Here is an 18,796-nt window from a genome sequence, read left to right as displayed (position 1 = left end):
GCGTTGTGGGATAGGAGGAAGTGATGTCATACCAGAGCGTCGAGGTAGACATTAGTCCACTGGACCTGCTTGGCCAGCTGGTCAGCTAAAACCATGGGTCTGCCCAGTACATCCAGGTACTCCTAGAAAACACACACATACTCTCCTTCAAATACACACCTTAAAGACAAAGTCAACCACAGACACACGTCTGGGACAACATTAAACACACACACATGTTCATGCACATTGCTTCTCACTTGAGTGTTGATGCGTATGGCTCCAATTGAGGGAATCTCATAGAAGTATCCTGGGAGAAACAGAGAATGGGCTAAGATCAGGATATTAACTATATTAGTTGACCAAAATGGACCTCAAATCATACACAGCTGTAGCAGTGCTTCAATATTACAAACAACAACAACATACCTTTATTAGCGCAGGCCATCCACTGGACTGGACCTTGATCATAGTTGTGCTGACCTACTGAGAAGGTGAAGATACGCACCTAGAACACAGGAACATATGAATCTGTTATAGCAACATCCACATTGAACCATATTGTGTGTGATGGAAGTTAATCAACCATAGTTAGGTATTGTATGAACCAAGACACTGTGGGGTTATTATGAGCCATAGAATGTTAAATCTTGCTCGTGGGTGGGCTACTGTTACATTGCACACAGTGGGTTGTTTTGTGAAGACCTGGGGGTGGTGTTACCATGCTCTGTCTACCCCCCATCATACCCATTTCCTTTCTATGTGCAGAGCAGCTAGAACAGCTTTAGCTTTGGTAGAGTTATCACCACACTTCATATCTGCTTGTTAGTTCCCACAAGGTCAACACGCTATTTCTAGGGGGTTTAGGGTTAAGTTTAGAAATAGTGTTAGGTTTAGGGTTAGGAGCTAGGGTTAAGGTTTAAGGTTGTGTGTGTGTGTGTGTGTGTGTGTGTGTGTGAGAGAGAGTGTGTGTGTGTGTGTGCATTTGTAATAATCATCTGCCCTCCACCTGTATAAACCATAGGTTCAGCAATCAGACAATTTCCTCTTGATCCAACCCATTACTCTGTGTTTACTAGAAGGGTCACCGACTAGGTGGATTATACATTAAAATGTGTGTGTGCTTTCAACTGTACCTTCTTGTCAGAGTTGTGTTCCTGAAGTATGGCCGATGCTCTCTCCTCTCCTCCGTCAGTGAACAGCATGATGATCTTGTTGGCTCTAGTGATAGTCTGCACAGAGAAATCACACAAGGTAGAGAACAGGGGTTGCTATCCCCCATCCTAACACACCACCACCAAATCCTGTAATCAAGGATTAAGAAGATGATGACAAAAATCAGGGTTTTAAAAGACTGGAGGAGGGTTGAACACACAGGTTGGCGTTTATTGTCATGAAACGTGCCCTGGAGTCATAACTGCAGAGTGGTCACCAGCTGGCACAGCCACAAAGTCATATAATCAGATTTTAAACCTAATCCTAACATTAAACCTAACTTTATGCACACAGCTAACCCTTAAATTAAGATCAAAAATCACATTTTAGTTTTCATACATTTTTACAATATAGACAATTTTAACTTTGCAGCATGCCCATCTAGCGGTAATGGCTCAGTTCTGCAGTAGAGGTCAGTGTCTGACAATTATCTATCATACGAGAAAGAGCAGAGCTCAAAGGTAACAGAATGTACATTTTAAATGAAGTGCGGTATGTTCCTGAAGTATCAAAGTAAAATAACAAGGAGCAGGGCTGTCGTTATACTGTACATCTGTTATTACTACAGCGTTATGAACAGAGCATAGTGCCTCTTACTGCATAGAGTTGTTCAAAGGCAAACTCAAATCCCTTGGTGTAGTTGGTGATGCCTTTAGCAGAGATGTTCTGAATCGCATCCTTCAGGATCTTCTTATTCCTCACGTTGGCCTGGACCAGGTGGTCAAAACACGCTGTGTTCTTCACTCTGGTGTTGAACTGGTAGAGGGAGACAGATAGGGGTTAGACAAACGCACGCACACAGACGGATTACTCACACACACACCTGGCCTTATCATAGCGTGGTAAACAGACACATTCATCAAGTGTTGCTAATTACTTTGCATTCTATCAGGATCATGAGCTGGTACCATGGAAACGAGACTCCCTCTACCAACTCACTCTCATTAGAGTGGAAATACCACATACGCACAAACACACACGCACACGCGCACACACACACACATGCACACACAGGGTGGCAGGTAGCCTAGCGGTTAAGAGCATTGAGCCAGTAATCTAAAGGTTGCTGGTTTGAATCCCAAAGCCAGCAATGTGGAAAAATATGCAATTTTGCCCATGAGCAAGGCAGTTAACCCCCAACTGCTCCCAGGTGCTGATGACGTTGATTAACACCCTAAGGTTGATGACCTAGCCCCTGTGAAAAACTATTCAGCATCATATAAAAATCGATCAGCTTAAGCTAGAGATATATGTATTAAAAATGGTAAAAATGAAATATCACATTTACATCAGTATTCAGCCCCTTTACTGAGTACTTTGTTGAAGCACCTTTGGCAGCGATTACAGCCGCCGAGTCTTCTTGGGTATGACGCTACAAGCTTGGCACACCTGTACCTGGAATTTCTCCCATTCTTCTCTGCAGATCCTCTCAAGCTCTGTCAGGTTGGATGGGGAGCGTCGCTGGACAGCTATTTTCAGGTCTCTCCAGAGATGTTCGATTGGGTTCAAGTCCGGGGTCTGGCTGGGCCACTCAAGGACATTCAGAGACTTGTCACGAACCCACTATTGCGTTGTCTAGGCTGTGTACTTTGCTCCGTTCATCTTTCCTTCGATCTTGACTAGTCTCCCAGCCCCTGCCTCTATAAAACATTACCACAGCATGATGATGTGGTGGAGTGATGGTGACAGATTTCCTCCAGACATGACACTTGGAATTCAGGTCAAAGAGCTCAATCTTGGTTTCATCTGACCAGAGAATATTGTGTCTCATGGTCTGAGAGTCTTAAGGTGCTTTTGGCAAACTTCAAACGGGCTGTCTACTGCCCTTTACTGAGGAGTGGCTTCTGTCTGGCCAATCTACCTTAAAGGCCTGATTGGTGGAGTGCTACAGAGATGGTTGTCCTTCTGGAAGGTTTTTCCATCTCCACAGAGGAACTCTGGATCTCTGTCAGAGTGACCTTTAGATTCTTGGTCACCTCCCTGACCTAGACCAGCTCTAGGAAGAGTCTTTGTGGTTCTAAATTTCTTCCATTTAAGAATGATGGACTGTGTTCTTGGGGACCTTCAACGCTGCAGACTTTGTTGGTACACTTCCCTCGACACAATCCTGTCTCGGAGCTGGTTGCATCTCTGCCTGGTATGGCAATTGCTCGGCCTCCGACCGCAAGGCACTACAGAGCGTAGTGTGTACGGCCCAGTACATCATACATTCATGTACATACTACCTCAATTGGCCTGACCAACCAGTGCTCCCGCACATTGGCTAACCGGGCTATCTGCATTGTGTCCCGCCACCCGCCAACCCCTCTTTTACGCTACTGCTACTCTCTGTCCATCATATATGCATAGTCACTATAACCATATCTACATACACATACTACCTCAATCAGCCTGACTAATCGGTGTCTGCATGTAGCCTCACTACTTTTATAGCCTCACTACTGTTACAGCCTTGCCACTGTTATTTTTCAATGTCTTTTTATTGTTGTTTTTATTTTTTTACTTACCTATTGTTCACCTAATAACTTTTTTGCACTATTGGTTAGAGCCTGTAAGTAAGCATTTCACTGTGGGACCTTATATAGACAGGTGTGTGCCTTTCTAAAACATGTCCAATCGATTAAATTTACCACATGCGGACTCCAATCATGTTGTAGAAACATCTCACGGATGATCAATGGAAAGAGGATGCACCTGAGCTCAATTTCGAGTCTCATAGCAAAAGGTCTGAATACTTATTGAAATAAGTATTTTTAAATATTTCATAGAAATTTCTAAAAACCTGTTTTTGCGCTTTGTCATTATGGGATATTGTGTGTAGATTGATGACGATTTTTATTTATTTAATACATTTTAGAATAAGGCTGGAATGTAAGAGACTTTTCGAATGCACTGTGTACAGTACCAGCCAAAAGTTTGGAGACACCTACTCATTCAATGGTTTTTATTTATTTTTTACCATTTTCTGCATTGTAGAATAATAGTGAATACATCAAAACTATTAAATGACACATATGGAGTCGTGTAGTAACCAAAAAAAAAGTGTTAAACAAATCAAAATATATTTTATATTTGAGATTATTCAAAGTAGCCACCCTTTGCCTTCATGACAGCTTGGCACAATCTTGGCATTCTCTCAACCAGCTTCATAAGGTAGTCATCTGGAATATATTTCAATTAACAGGTGCGTCTTGTTAAAAGTTAATATCTGGAATTTCTTTCCTTCTTAATGCATTTCAGCCAATCAGTTGTGTTGTGACAAGGTAGGGGTGGTATACAGAAGATAGCACTATTTGTAAAAGACCAAGTCCATATTATGGCAAGAACAGCTCAAATAAGAAAAGAAACGACAGTCCATCATTACTTTAAAACATGAAGGTCAGTTAATGCGGAAAATTTCTAGAACTTTGAAAGTTCCTGTAGTGTACTCGCAAAAACTATCAAACGCTATGATGAAACTGGCTCTCATGAGGACCGCTACAGGAAAGGAAGACCCAGAGTTACCTCTGCTCCAGAGAGTCATTAGATTTACCAGCCTCAGAAATTGCAGCCCAAATAAATATTTCACAGAGTTCAATTAACAGACATCTCAACATCAACTGTTCAGAGGAGACTGCTTGAATCAGGCCTTCATGGTCGAACTGTTGCAAGGGAACCACTATAAAAGGACACCAATAAGAAGAAAACACTTGCTAAGGTGTTACGGATACAGTTATCCTGTGTGTGTATCCTGTGTGTGTGTTTCTTTTCTCTCCTTCTCCCCTCACAGGTGAAAATCATCACTCCCCAATCAGTCAACAATCAATCATCAATCAGAAGACACACCTCCTCCTATTTCCTACCCTATCACAGTTCCTTCCCCATGGTTTAAAAACCCCATCATTTGTTTGCTCTAGCTCAATCTCTCTGTAAATGCCATGTCTGTAGGTCTCTGTGTTTCACTCTTGCTTTGTGTCGTAACCTCTCTTTTGTTTAAGCACCTCCATAGCACTTTGTCATCACCTGTGAGTATTGTTTTTGGTTATGGTGTTTGTTTGTTTGCTGGTGGGAAAAGGGGGAAACCAAGACAAGTCGCCCATGGGCATACACTACCCGTAGGTGAACTTTGTTAAATACACTAGTTAGAACTGGGCGGACCACCCACTGTATTTTTGGTTAGTTAGCTGTTGTTAAAGTAGGCTAGTCTAGCTTATGGGTGTTTTGGATGCTTATTGTTTCTTTCCTTGGGTCCAGCTCAGCCCCTTTTCCTGCTCCCCCCATTACCGTGTGTTTATAAATAAACCTAGAGTTTGACGGTAGATTTCTGTTGTCGTGGTTATTTCGTTCACACTTTTACTTTGTCACAATAATAATTTGCATGAGTTATGTTACGGGTCTCATTACCATCCCCCCTAGACTGTCGGGCCAAAAGGGATTCGTAACATAAGGCCAAGAGACACTAGCAATGGACATTAGACCGGTGGAAATCTGTCATTTGGTCTGATGAGTCCACATTTGAGAATTTTGGTTCCAACCACCATGTTGTAGTGAGACGCAGAGCAGGTGAACGGATGATCTCTGTCACGGATGCCACCGGTACTGTTGCTCATTCTGTTCACCAGTTCCGGAGGTCAACGTCACCAGCCTTCTAGGCTGCACTGAACTGTGTCATTACGCACACCTGGTTTCAATTCCTCACTGATTATGTTTGTAAAAATCTGCCCTTTGTTTCCCCATTGGGCTGTCGATCATTGTTCCCATGTCCGTTGCTCGTGTGAGCACCTATGCGTTGTCTCAACCTGTGCTGCGTGTTTTGTGAATAGTTTATTACGGGTCTCGTGCTGTGTTGTTTTACGAGGTTTACCCTTGCTCTTTTGTATGGGTATATCCCAGTGTTTTGTATATGTGTTTGTTTTGGGTGTATTAAAAACCCAGATGATGTATTCCTGCGCCTGTCTCCAAATCCTTTATAACAGAGTGACAATCTCTGCATGTGTGGTTCCCACCGTGAAGCATGGAGGAGGAGGTGTGATAGTGCAACCAGCAAAGCACCCCCACACTGTCTGTGATTTATTTAGAATTCAAGGCACACTTAACCACCATGGCTACCAGGAGCATTCTGCAGTGATACACCATCGCATCTGGTTTCTGATTAGTAGGTCTATCAAATGTTTTTTAACAGGACAATGACCCTGCACACCTCCAGGCTGTGTAAGAGCTATTTGACCAAGAAGGTAAGTGATGGAGTGCTGCATCAGAGCTTCCCGGATGGCGCAGCTGTCTAAGGCACTGCATCTCAGTGCAAGTGGCGTCACAATAGTCCCTGTTTCGTATCCAGGCTGTATCACATCCGGCCTTGATTGGGAGTCACATAAAGCGGCACAGAATTGGCCCAGCGTCATCCGGGGTAGGCCATCATTGTAAATAAGAATTTGTTCTTAACTGACTTGCCTAGTTAAATAAAAGGTTAAATGTAAAAAATATATATCAGATGACCTAGCCTCTACAATCACCTGACCTCAACCAAACTGGGATGATTTGGACCGCAGAGTGAAGGAAAAGCAGCCAACAAGTGCTCAGCATTTGTGGGAACTTCTTGAAGACTTTTGGAAAAGCATTCCTCAAGAAGCTGATTGAGAGAATGCCAAGAGTGTGCAAAGCTGTCATAAAGGCAACGTTTGGCTATTTGAAGAATATCAAACAAAAAAAATATATATATAATATTTTACACTTTTTTGGTAACTACATGATTCCATATGTGTTATTTCATAGTTTTGATGTCTTCACCATTATTCTACAATGTAGAACATAAAGAAAATCCCTTGAATTAGTAGGTTGTCCAAATGTTTGACTGGTACTGTATCTGTACTGTTTAGTGACAAATAAGGGCTCTTTCTTATGTCTCATATATTGGACAGACACTTCAGAACAAACTTTTTGTATATTGTTTTGGGGACTCTCTTTTGTTCCATGTAGTGAATCTGTTATTCAATGTGTTTGTATGGGCTAATAGCAGTAAGGCCAAAACGTGTTTTTCGTCAAATATGTTTTAACATTTTTTGGGGGGGGTACTATAAGGGGTCTTAAAATTTCTAATCAAATAGCCAAATATCCTTGGTATGACCTTCCTAAAACAATTCAATATAGGTTAGTAGTACCGCCACCCCTTCCCCGGCTAAGACTCTTATGGATTAAGGCAGCCCCCAGTACCTTTCTGATTCAGAGGGGTTGGGTTAAATGCGGAAGACACATTAGTTGAATGCAATTGACTAGCTATCCCCGCACACACACACCTTGTTAGCCAAGTCATCAGTGCTCTGAAACCTGCACAGACCTATTGGACCTACAGCTACAGATATAAGACAGACAAAACACTGACAATGTTGTGATCATAGTAATTATGTGATGCAGAGAAGCTAGGCCAAAAGTTGGCTGTACTGTCTTTCTAAACAGTGCTGCAACCCATTGATCTGAACCAATCAATGTGCCACTGTTAATCAGCCAATGGGGAGAGCAGATATACATGCATCCATGGAGACTAGCAGAATCTGGCTAGGTGTGTCTCCGCTACAAGACCATGGTGCTTGCCTACGGAGCTGTGAGGGGAACGGCACCTCAGTACCTCCAGGCTCTGATCAGGCCCTACACCCAAACAAGGGCATTGCGTTCATCCACCTCTGGCCTGCTCGCCTCCCTACCACTGAGGAAGTACAGTTCCCGCCCAGCCCAGTCAAAACTGTTCGCTGCTCTGGCCCCCCAATGGTGGAACAAACTCCCTCACGACGCCAGGACAGCGGAGTCAATCACCACCTTCCGGAGACACCTGAAACCCCACCTCTTTAAGGAATACCTAGGATAGGATAAAGTAATCCTTCTCACCCCCCCCCCCCTTAAAAGACCTAGATGCACTATTGTAAAGTGGCTGTTCCACTGGATGCTGCTAAATGACTTAAATGTAATGTAAATGTGCGTGGATATCTGCGTGTGTGTGACAACCTTGATATTTATAACTGAGTGACGGACTTGGAAGAGTAATTTGAAGGTTTCTACCTGACATGAAGACTAAGCTTAGAAGCCAGCATGGACACACATACACACACAAGTATGTTTTACTATACTTGTAGGTACCAAAAAATAATATTCCCCATTCAAAATCCTATTTTCCTTAACCCTAAACCTAACCATAACCTTAATCCCAAAACCCTAACCCTGAAACTAAATCTAGCTCATAACCCTAAACCTATACCCTAACACTAACCCTAATTGTAACACTAACCTTAAATCTAACCCCTAAGCCTAAAAAAATAAAAATCATTGTGGGGACCGGTGAAATGTCGCCACTCGTCTGAATCTAGTTTTTTTGTCAGGACTTCTGGTCCCCACAATGATAGTAAAACCAAACCATGCACACACACACGTACATACACTCTCATAATAGAATGTGCTCTTGTATCACCTAATCTATTAAATGGAGAGGAGGGTGAGAAGGAAGGTGGGATGGAAAGAGTGTTGTTTTTATCATGGTTTTTATCAGGGTTTATTAATGCATTAGTGTTGTTTTCAACCTCTGGGTTTTCTAGTTGGTTCTAGTTGAGTGTAGTCTGAGAAAGAGAGAGGGAGATGTAGAAAGAGAGAGTGATGGATAATTATTTCCCATGGTTCTCTGAATGGCACTCTAGGGCTGTTGTAGCAGCCTGATCACTAGGAATATACTTTGATTTTGGACATTTGAAAAGATCCTGAGAACATCGGTATATACCTTCCTCAGTGCTCACCAAAACAAAAGAAAATCAATTGCCCAGCACTGGGTGTGAACTCATAATACTCAGCAGCAAAGCACACCGCTCAGACCACTACACTACAGCAATTTACGTGTTTGCAAGCTGTGAGAATACTTGATGGTACACTATGAGAAAAAAAGGTTCTACCTATGGGGACAACCGAAAAACCCTTTTGGAACCCCTGGATTATAGATAATCAACATTTTGGTAGATTGGTAAAAATAAAAAAGCAGACATTGAATATCCCTTTAAGCATGGTGAAGTTATTAATTACACTTTGGATGGTGTATCAATACACCCAGTCACTGCAAAGACACAGGCGTCCTTCCTAACTAAGTTGCCGAAGAGGAAGGAAACCGCTCAGGGATTTCACCATGACACCAATGGTGATTTTAAAACAGTTACAGAGTTTAATGTCTGTGATAGGAGAAAACTGAGGATGGATCAACAACATTGTATTTAGTCCACAATACTAACCTAAATGAAACAGAGTGAAAATAAGGAAGCCTGTACACAATTAAAACATTCCAAAACATGCATTGTGTTTGCAACAAAGCACTAAAGTAATACTGGCAAAGCAATTCACTTTTTTGTCCTGAATACAAAGTGTTATGTTTGGGACAAATACAACACATTACTGAGTACCACTCACCATATTTTCAAGCATAGTGGTGGCTGCATCATGTTATGGGTATGCTTTTGGAGTTTTTCAGGATAAAAAAGAAAAGGAATGGAGCTAAGCACAGGCAAGAACCTAGAGGAAAGTCTGCTTTCCACCAGACACTGGGAGATTAATTACTCTTTCAGTAGGTCAATAACCTAAAACACAAGGCCAAATCAACAGTGGAGTTGCTTACCAAGAAGATGGGGAATGTTCCTGTCTACTTTAGAATCTATGGCAAGACCTGAAAATGGTTGTCTAGCAATTGCATTTTTTGTTATCCATTTTGAATTCAGGCTGTAACACAACAACATGTGGAATAAGTCAAGGGGTATGAATACTTCTAAAGGTTGTCAGATGTTACTATGGAATACTGAAGTATAATTACAAGGATTTCATTAGTGTCAAAGGCTTTTATTGACAATAACAAAGTTGATGCAGAGTCAAGAGTCAATATTTGTAGTGTTGACCATTCTTTTTCAAGAACTCTGCAAGACCAATTTACATGGCAAAGAGGGACTTTGCAATTACTTGCATTTCATCTGATCTCTCTTCATAACATTCTGGAGTATATGCAAATTGCCATCATACAAACTGAGGCAGCAGACTCTGTGAAAATGTATATTTGTGTCATTCCCAAAACTTTTGGCCACGACTGTACATAGAGAACCTGGTATCTGGTGTGTGTGTGTGTGTGTGTGTGTGTGTGTGTGTGGGGGGGGGGGGCCTGTAGGGGTCTCTCTATCTCTCTGTGAAATTCTTTACAACTGTAGTCTTTGGGTCTCTTACTTAAGTCACACCTTGGACAATTCCATTGGTTATCTTGTGCCTAACAAGCCAAATCAAGTTCATATGAAGCAATACAAAATGTAAAATGTTCAGGTCGGCAGCATATTGGGAAAAACGCAGCAGAAACTCAAGAGACGGCTGGAACATGTTCCTGTAAATTTGGTAAAGATGATATCATCAAGAGGAGTATCCTGGAGATTTCTCTGTATTGGATTGCTTGTTTAACATTTTCTGAGGCAGCAATGGGAGGTCTGACTATGGCTCCTGCCCATTAGTGAGTTCATAGTGAATGTAATGCACCCTCTCCCTCCCCCTCTCCATCCCCTCTCTTGTTTGTGAGGTAGATGAGCTGCGGTTTTCCACCTATGTTAGTCTTCTGTTATAATATAACATTCTGTTATAACATCTTCTGCCAAGGACAATGAACACCCGCCCACCCACCCACGCCGCATACACAACCCTCTCGCACAGAGCAGAGATAGGCCAGCCATGGTCTATTCCTGAAACCTTTATGGACTCTGGGTCCAATTGAACAGTTGGAACCTCACTCACGTATATACAGTTGAAGTCGGGAAGTTTACATACACTTAAGTTTGGAGTCATTAAAACTTGTTTTTCAACTACTCCACAAATTCCTTGTTAACAAGGTTAAGCCGGTTAGGACATCTACTTTGTGCATGACACAAGTCATTTTTCCAACAATTGTTTACAGACAGATTATTTCACTGTATCACAATTCCAGTGGGTCAGAAGTTTACATACACTAAATTGTTAACTGTGCCTTTAAACAGCTGGGAAAAATCCAGAAAATGAAGTCATGGCTTTAGAAGCTTCTGATAGGCTAATTGACATAATTTGAGTCATTTAGAGGTATACCTGTGGATGTATTTGAAGGCCTACCTTCAAAGTTACGCATTTCGCTACACTCGCATTAACATCTGCTAACCATGTGTATGTGACAAATAAAATTTGATTTGATTTGAAACTCAGTGCCTCTTTGCTTGACATCATGGGAAAATCAAAAGAAATCAGCCATGACATAAAAAAAATGTAGACCTCCACAAGCCTGGTTCATCCTTGGGAGCAATTTCCAAATGCCTGAAGGTACCACGTTCATCTGTACAAACAATAGTACGCAAGTATAACACCATGGGACCACGCAGCCGTCATACAACTCAGGAAGGAGACGTGTTCTGTCTCCTAGAGATGAACATACATTGGTGCAAAAAGTGCAAATCAATCCCAGAACAACAGCAAAGGACCTTGAGAAGTTGCTGGAGGAAACGGGTACAAAAGTATCTATATCCACAGTAAAACGTGTCCTATATCGACATAACCTGAAAGGCAGCTCAGCAAGGAAGAAGCCACTGCTCCAAAACCTCAATAAAAAAGCCAGTCTACGGTTTGGAACTGCACATGGGGAAATGTCCTCTGGTCTGATGAAATAAAAATAGAACTGTTTGGCCATAATGACCGTCATTATGTTTGGAGGGAAAAGGGGGAGGCTTGCAAGCCGAAGAACACCATCCCAACCATGAAGCACGGGGGTGGCCACATCATGTTGCGGGGGTGCTTTGCTGCAGGAGGGACTGGTGCACTTCACAAAATAGATGACATCATGAGGGAGGAAAATTATGTGGATATATTGAAGCAACATCTCAAGACATCAGTCAGGAAGCTAAAGATTGGTCGCAAATGGGTCTTCCAAATGGACAATTACCCCAAGCATACTTCCAAAGATGTGGCAAAATGGCTTAAGGACAACAAAGTCAAGGTATTGGAGTGGCCATCACAAAGCCCTTACCTCATCCTATATGAAATGGATGGGCAGAACTGAAAAAATGTGTGTGAGTAAGGAGGCCTACAAACCTGATTCAGTTACACCAGCTCTGTCAAGAGGAATGGGCCAAAATTCACCAAACGTATTGTGGGAAGCTTGTGGAAGGCTACCTGAAAGGTTTGACCCAAGTTAAACATTTCAAAGGCAATGCTACCAAATCCTAATTGAGTGTATGTACACTTCTGACCCACTGGGAATGTGATGAAAGAAATACAAACTAAAGTAAATCATTCTCTCTACTATTACTCTGTCATTACACATTCATAAAAAAAGTGGTGATCCTAACTGACCTAAAACAGGAATTTTTACAAGGATTAAATGTCAGAAATGGTGAAAAACTGAGTTTAAATGTATTTTGCTAAGGTGTATGTAAACTTCCGACTTCAACTGTATATATATACAGTATATATAAATATATATATATATATTCTCTCCCTCTCGCTCTCTTTACTGATTTGTATGAGGATTATAAATAGCAACAGCTTGTACTATTACCCAGTAGGCCACTGGGCTGACACATACTCATTACGGTCCACCAATCACAAATCTTCCCCCCCAGAGAACGCAGGAGGAAACATGGCAACAAGCCCCAACCCCTGCCAGCAGAGTCTGGGAAGGGACAAGATACACACACATTCTAGCTTACACGGACACCTGCACACACACACATACTAATTTCCCACATGCACCCTCTCCCTCTCTGTGAGGTCAGTAGTGGGTAACCTTGGATCCAGACGCTATCCCAGCAGGCCGAGGTGCATGCTGAAGGAGGGACTCCATCCTGCTGCCTCTACGTGTGAGGGCTGATGCAACACACCACACGCTATTGACCCTACACACAAACACACTGACTCAGTAACGAACACCCACGCGTGCGCAAGTAAGTCCAATCACACACACACACGAACACACACAGAAAGCAGCACACCGGTCAATATTAGACAAAGCAGCCAGGTTTAATGTCAGAAGGACTCAGGAGACACACCTTTCAGACAGCAGGTAAATACTAGTGAACCACACTGCTACCAACCAACCCATTACCACACCAACCAACTAGCAAACCAAATCTAACACATTCTGTCCCTTAATATTATGCAGCGAACAGGGAGAGGACATGCTGTCTTTTCATGTGTGGAGGTTCTCTCTATAGGGAGCATGTTGTATACCTGAACAATAATACAGTTTATCAATAGAACACTTTCCACACAGCAAATGTGCAAGTGCTGAAAACTCGTTGTCGGGGTAAAAAGTGTAAGTGTTATATCTGAGTGTTGATTCTAGTGGGGTTAACACCTGTTGTGAATAAATGAAGTGTTATCTGAAACACAGTGGAATCAACACCGCAAGGTGTTGTTGTTATTTGACTGTGTCAATTTAATTTCCATTAACTCTATCAGACATGGGAGGGGCCTCATTATTATGTTTCCCCCGCAAGCTTTGTTGCAGGTTGATTTTTAGAATAGTTTGATTTAATAGCTATGTTTCTTAATGCACACTGATTCATTAATTGATCTTACACAATGCAAATATAAATAACTTACATTTTTCTAAACTAATCCAATCTATAAGTGGTTGGAATTATTGCCCCGCTACTGAGATGGTTGTTCCAGTTTAGATGATTTAGTTAGTCTTGCTTGTCAAGGTCTTCACCACAGCAGTCATTCTGAATGCAGGTTGTGGGTGATACAATAGTCAAATTGTTGGATATCTTCCCTCTGGTTGGATTCTGATATAATTACTAATCACTTCACAAACCAGCATATTATGATTTGCAGGTAGGAGCTGTATACCACAAAGGTAACTTGGATTAACAACCAGAATTAACTACAGATACAGTGCCTTGCGAAAGTGTTCATCCCCTTTGGTGTTTTTACTATTTTGCTGCATTTCAATCTGTATTTTAAATGGATTTTAATTTAGATTCCGTGTAATGGACGTGCACAAAATAGTCCAAATTGTTGACGTGAAATGAAAAGAAATGTATAAAAAAAAGCAACAGTAAAGTGGTGCGTACATATGTATTCACGCCTTTGCTATGAAGCCCTTAAATAAGATCTAGTGCAACCAATTACCTTCAGAAGTCACATCATTAGATTGCACACAGGTGGACTTTATTTAACTAAGTGTCACATGAGCTGTCACATGATCTCAGTATACTATATATACACCTGTTCTGAAAGGCCCCAGAGTCTGCAACACCACTAAGCAAGGGGCACCACCAAGCAAGCGGCCCCATGAAGACCAAAGAGCTCTCCAAACAGGTCAGGGACAAAGTTGTGGAGAAGTACAGATCAGGGTTTGGTTATAAAAAAATATCTGAAACTTTGAACATCCCGCGGCACACCATTAAATCCATTATTAAAAAATTGAAAGAATATGGCACCACAACACGGAATATGGCACCAAAACTCACGGACCAGGCAAGGAGGGCATTAATCAGAGAGGCAACAAAGAGACCAAAGATAACCCTGAAGGAGCTGGAAAGCTCCACAGCGGAGTTCGGAGTATCTGTCCATACGACCACTTTAAAACGTACACTCCACAGAGCTGTGCATTACGGAAGAGTGTTGGAAAAGCAAGGAAAATGCTATGTCTGGTGCAAAGCCAACACCTCTCATCACCCCGAGAACACCAACCCCCACAGTGAAGCATGGTGGTGACAGCGTGGGGATGTTTTTCCATCGGCAGGGACTGGGAAACTGGTCAGAATTGTAGGAATTATGGATGGCGCTAAATACAGGGAAATTCTTGAGCGAAACCTGTTTCAGTCTTCCAGAGATTTGAGACTGGGACGGAGGTTCACCTTCCAGCAGGACAATGACCCTAAGCATACTGCTAAAGCAACACTTGAGTGGTTTAAGGGGAAACATTTAAATGTCTTGGAATGGCCTAGTCAAAGCCCAGACCTCAATCCAATTGAGAATCTGTGATATTGACTTAAAGATTGCTGAACACCAACAGAACCCATCCAACTTGAAGGAGCTGGAGCAGTTTTGCCTTGAAGAATTTGCAAAGTTCCTAGATGTGCCAAGCTTATAGAGACATACCCTAAGAGACTTGCAGCTGTAATTGCTGCAAAAGGTGGCTGTACAAAGTATTGACTTTGGGGGGTGAATAGTTGTGCAAGCTCAAGTTTTCAGGATTTTTTTGGTATTATTTATTGTTTGTTTCACAAGAAAAAATGTGTTGCATCTTCAAAGTGGTAGGCATGTTGTAAAAAAAATAATTTTAATTCCAGGTTGTAAGGCAACAAAATAGGAAAAATTCCAAGGGGGGTGAATACTTTCACAAGCCACTGTATGCTGGTTCATTAAGTAAGCTAAACTTAGATAGTGTTTAGGGTTGTTGAGTTAATTACACCATGCCCATTCAAGGTTAGCCTTCTAAAAAATATGTTTATTTTATTTGGACAAGTTAGCTGGCTAACTCATTGATCCTGCTTTGTAGTATAGCCATCTGATGTTCCCCATTAGTCAGGATTTTCAGACCACAATGTTGAGAATAACTAGGCCTTGTGAAATGTATAATATATTGGTCATGAAGGGCTTACTTTCAATTAAAAAACATTCAGTTAGGCAGTCACTTGGTAAATGCTTCTGGACTGAAACCTAATGAATGCAACAACCATGTCTGTCACTAATAAACACAGTCATGTGTGGGTATCTGTCACATTCACTCGCAAGGCATGCTGGGAAATATGAAAATAAGACTTTACACCCTACAGTGTTATAACCCCTCCAACTCAAATACTGTAAAACTACGTGTTGTTCCATAACACAAAAAAACTGAAAAACCCATGGCGTTAGGGAACCAACACTCTAGGGGTGTATGTTTTTCAACACTTTTTTCAACACTTAGTTGAACACTTTTTCAATGGGTCACATATACACACAAGTGTGACATTTAACACTGGGTGTTAGAGTTCTGATCTAAAATTGTCTGTGCATGACCCCAAGGTCATTTTACAGTTAAAGACACAAAGAATATAAACATTAAAATGTTGCTCTGCTGTTAATAAAGGAACCATTTATCTAGGGATTTGTACAGTCTGTGTCATATCTATGGTTACGCTGTATGTGTGTTTGTGGAGGGGAGTGTAGTGTGTGTGTGTGTGTGTGTGTGTTCATGCATACATACGTGCATGTGTGTATAGTGCAAGTATGTGTTTGTGTGTACCAGAGGAGGCTGGTGGGAGGAGCTATATGAGGACGCGCTCATTGTAAAGGCTGTAATAGAATAGTTGGTAATGGTATCAAACACATCAAACCACATGTTTGATTCTGTTCCATTTATCATATTCCAGCCATTACAATGAGCTCATCTTCTTATAGCTCCTCCCATCAGCCTCATCTGGTGTGTACTCACAGCCATCGTAGATGTCAGTAGGGATGTGTACAGCAGTGTCGTTATCAGAGGTGAAGCGTTTAAACAACGGGTCCTCCTTAAAGGCTGGCCTGATCCGGTTCTTCCTACCCTCTGTATGATTCACCTCCAACTAGAAGAGGGGAAAGGAGAATATTAGACCGTGATTTATAACAGGGATGCTAAGACCAAGTAGGTGTACATGTCGAATCCACTGTCCCTCATTAGACACATGTCTAGTTATTATACTACACGGTTAAACCTGCCTCATTTTCAAGCCGAAACATGTTTAGCCCAAACTCTGTGGATTAACATGTGGTAGGAAGAGACAACAGTAGTAATAAAGCAACAGTAGCAGCTCATACATCTCAAATGTCAATTAAAGTGGAAGCACACCAGGGACCTTTTCACCTAAGAGAGAGGAAGAGGGGCAAGGGCTATTTAGACAGGGAGGGAGAGAGGGAGGTGTAAGGGAGAGAGAAAGGGAATGAAGAGGTAAGAAAAGAGGGAGAGCAAAGAGTGAAAAGAGTGAGTTGGAAAGAGAGGCAGGAGCTGTGGTATACCAAACCACTAGTCTTTTGCTGACTGAGATTATGGGTTGATTATAGATACAGCTCTGTGTGAGACCCATGTGTTTGTTCATTGGCAGAAAAGGAATAAAAATACTCACACTGTCCTTTGCATTGTAGTAAACAATTTACATTTACATTACATTTACATTTAAGTCATTTAGCAGACGCTCTTATCCAGAGCGACTTACAAATTGGTGCGTTCACCTTATGACATCCAGTGGAACTGCCACTTTACAATAGTGCATCTAAATCTTTTAAGGGGGGGGGGTGAGAAGGATTACTTTATCCTATCCTAGGTATTCCTTAAAGAGGTGGGGTTTCAGGTGTCTCCGGGAGATGGTGATTGACTCCGCTGTCCTGGCGTCGTGAGGGAGTTTGTTCCACCATTGGGGGGCCAGAGCAGCGAACAGTTTTGACTGGGCTGAGCGGGAACTGTACTTCCTCAGTGGTAGGGAGGCGAGCAGGCCAGAGGTGGATGAACGCAGTGCCCTTGTTTGGGTGTAGGGCCTGATCAGAGCCTGGAGGTACTGAGGTGCCGTTCCCCTCACAGCTCCGTAGGCAAGCACCATGGTCTTGTAGCGGATGAGAGCTTCAACTGGAAGCCAGTGGAGAGAGCGGAGGAGCGGGGTGACGTGAGAGAACTTGGGAAGGTTGAACACCAGACGGGCTGCGGCGTTCTGGATGAGCTGTAGGGTTTAATGGCACAGGCAGGGAGCCCAGCCAACAGCGAGTTGCAGTAATCCAGACGGGAGATGACAAGTGCCTGGATTAGGACCTGCGCCGCTTCCTGTGTGAGGCAGGGTCGTACTCTGCGGATGTTGTAGAGCATGAACCTACAGGAACGGGCCACCGCCTTGATGTTATTTGAGAACGACAGGGTGTTGTCCAGGATCACGCCAAGGTTCTTAGCGCTCTGGGAGGAGGACACAATGGAGTTGTCAACCGTGATGGCGAGATCATGGAACGGGCAGTCCTTCCCCGGGAGGAAGAGCAGCTCCGTCTTGCCGAGGTTCAGCTTGAGGTGATGATCCGTCATCCACACTGATATGTCTGCCAGACATGCAGAGATGCGATTCGCCACCTGGTCGTCAGAAGGGGGAAAGGAGAAGATTAATTGTGTGTCGTCTGCATAGCAATGATAGGAGAGACCATGTGAGGTTATGACAGAGCCAAGTGACTTGGTGTATAGCGAGAATAGGAGAGGGCCTAGAACAGAGCCCTGGGGGACACTAGTGGTGAGAGCACGTGGTGAGGAGACAGATTCTCGCCACGCCACCTGGTAGGAGCGACCTGTCAGGTAGGACGCAATCCAGCGTGGGCCGCGCCGGAGATGCCCAACTCGGAGAGGGTGGAGAGGAGGATCTGATGGTTCACAGTATCGAAGGCAGCCGATAGGTCTAGAAGGATGAGAGCAGAGGAGAGAGAGTTAGCTTTAGCAGTGCGGAGCGCCTCCGTGATACAGAGAAGAGCAGTCTCAGTTGAATGACTAGTCTTGAAACCTGACTGATTTGGATCAAGAAGGTCATTCTGAGAGAGATAGCGGGAGAGCTGGCCAAGGACGGCACGTTCAAGAGTTTTGGAGAGAAAAGAAAGAAGGGATACTGGTCTGTAGTTGTTG

The 18,796-nt window shown here is 42.7% G+C and overlaps 1 protein-coding gene across 1 annotated transcript in view; it reads right to left on the bottom strand.

The window, feature by feature from the left end:
• LOC115109800 (voltage-dependent calcium channel subunit alpha-2/delta-1-like) overlaps positions 1-18,796 on the bottom strand; it is a 101,891-nt gene that overhangs the window by 56,628 nt on the left and 26,467 nt on the right. Inside the window, 8 exon segments of the mRNA XM_065009935.1 lie at positions 33-122; positions 240-289; positions 409-487; positions 1,116-1,211; positions 1,792-1,959; positions 2,849-2,940; positions 16,610-16,739; positions 17,277-17,305. Coding sequence (XP_064866007.1) covers positions 33-122; positions 240-289; positions 409-487; positions 1,116-1,211; positions 1,792-1,959; positions 2,849-2,940; positions 16,610-16,739; positions 17,277-17,305 — 734 coding nt within the window.

This window comes from Oncorhynchus nerka, linkage group LG25, assembly GCF_034236695.1.
Source record: "Oncorhynchus nerka isolate Pitt River linkage group LG25, Oner_Uvic_2.0, whole genome shotgun sequence".
Taxonomy (NCBI): Eukaryota; Metazoa; Chordata; class Actinopteri; order Salmoniformes; family Salmonidae; genus Oncorhynchus; species Oncorhynchus nerka.
Note: the sequence above shows the minus strand (reverse complement) of the source record. Positions and strands in the feature narration are given on the sequence as shown.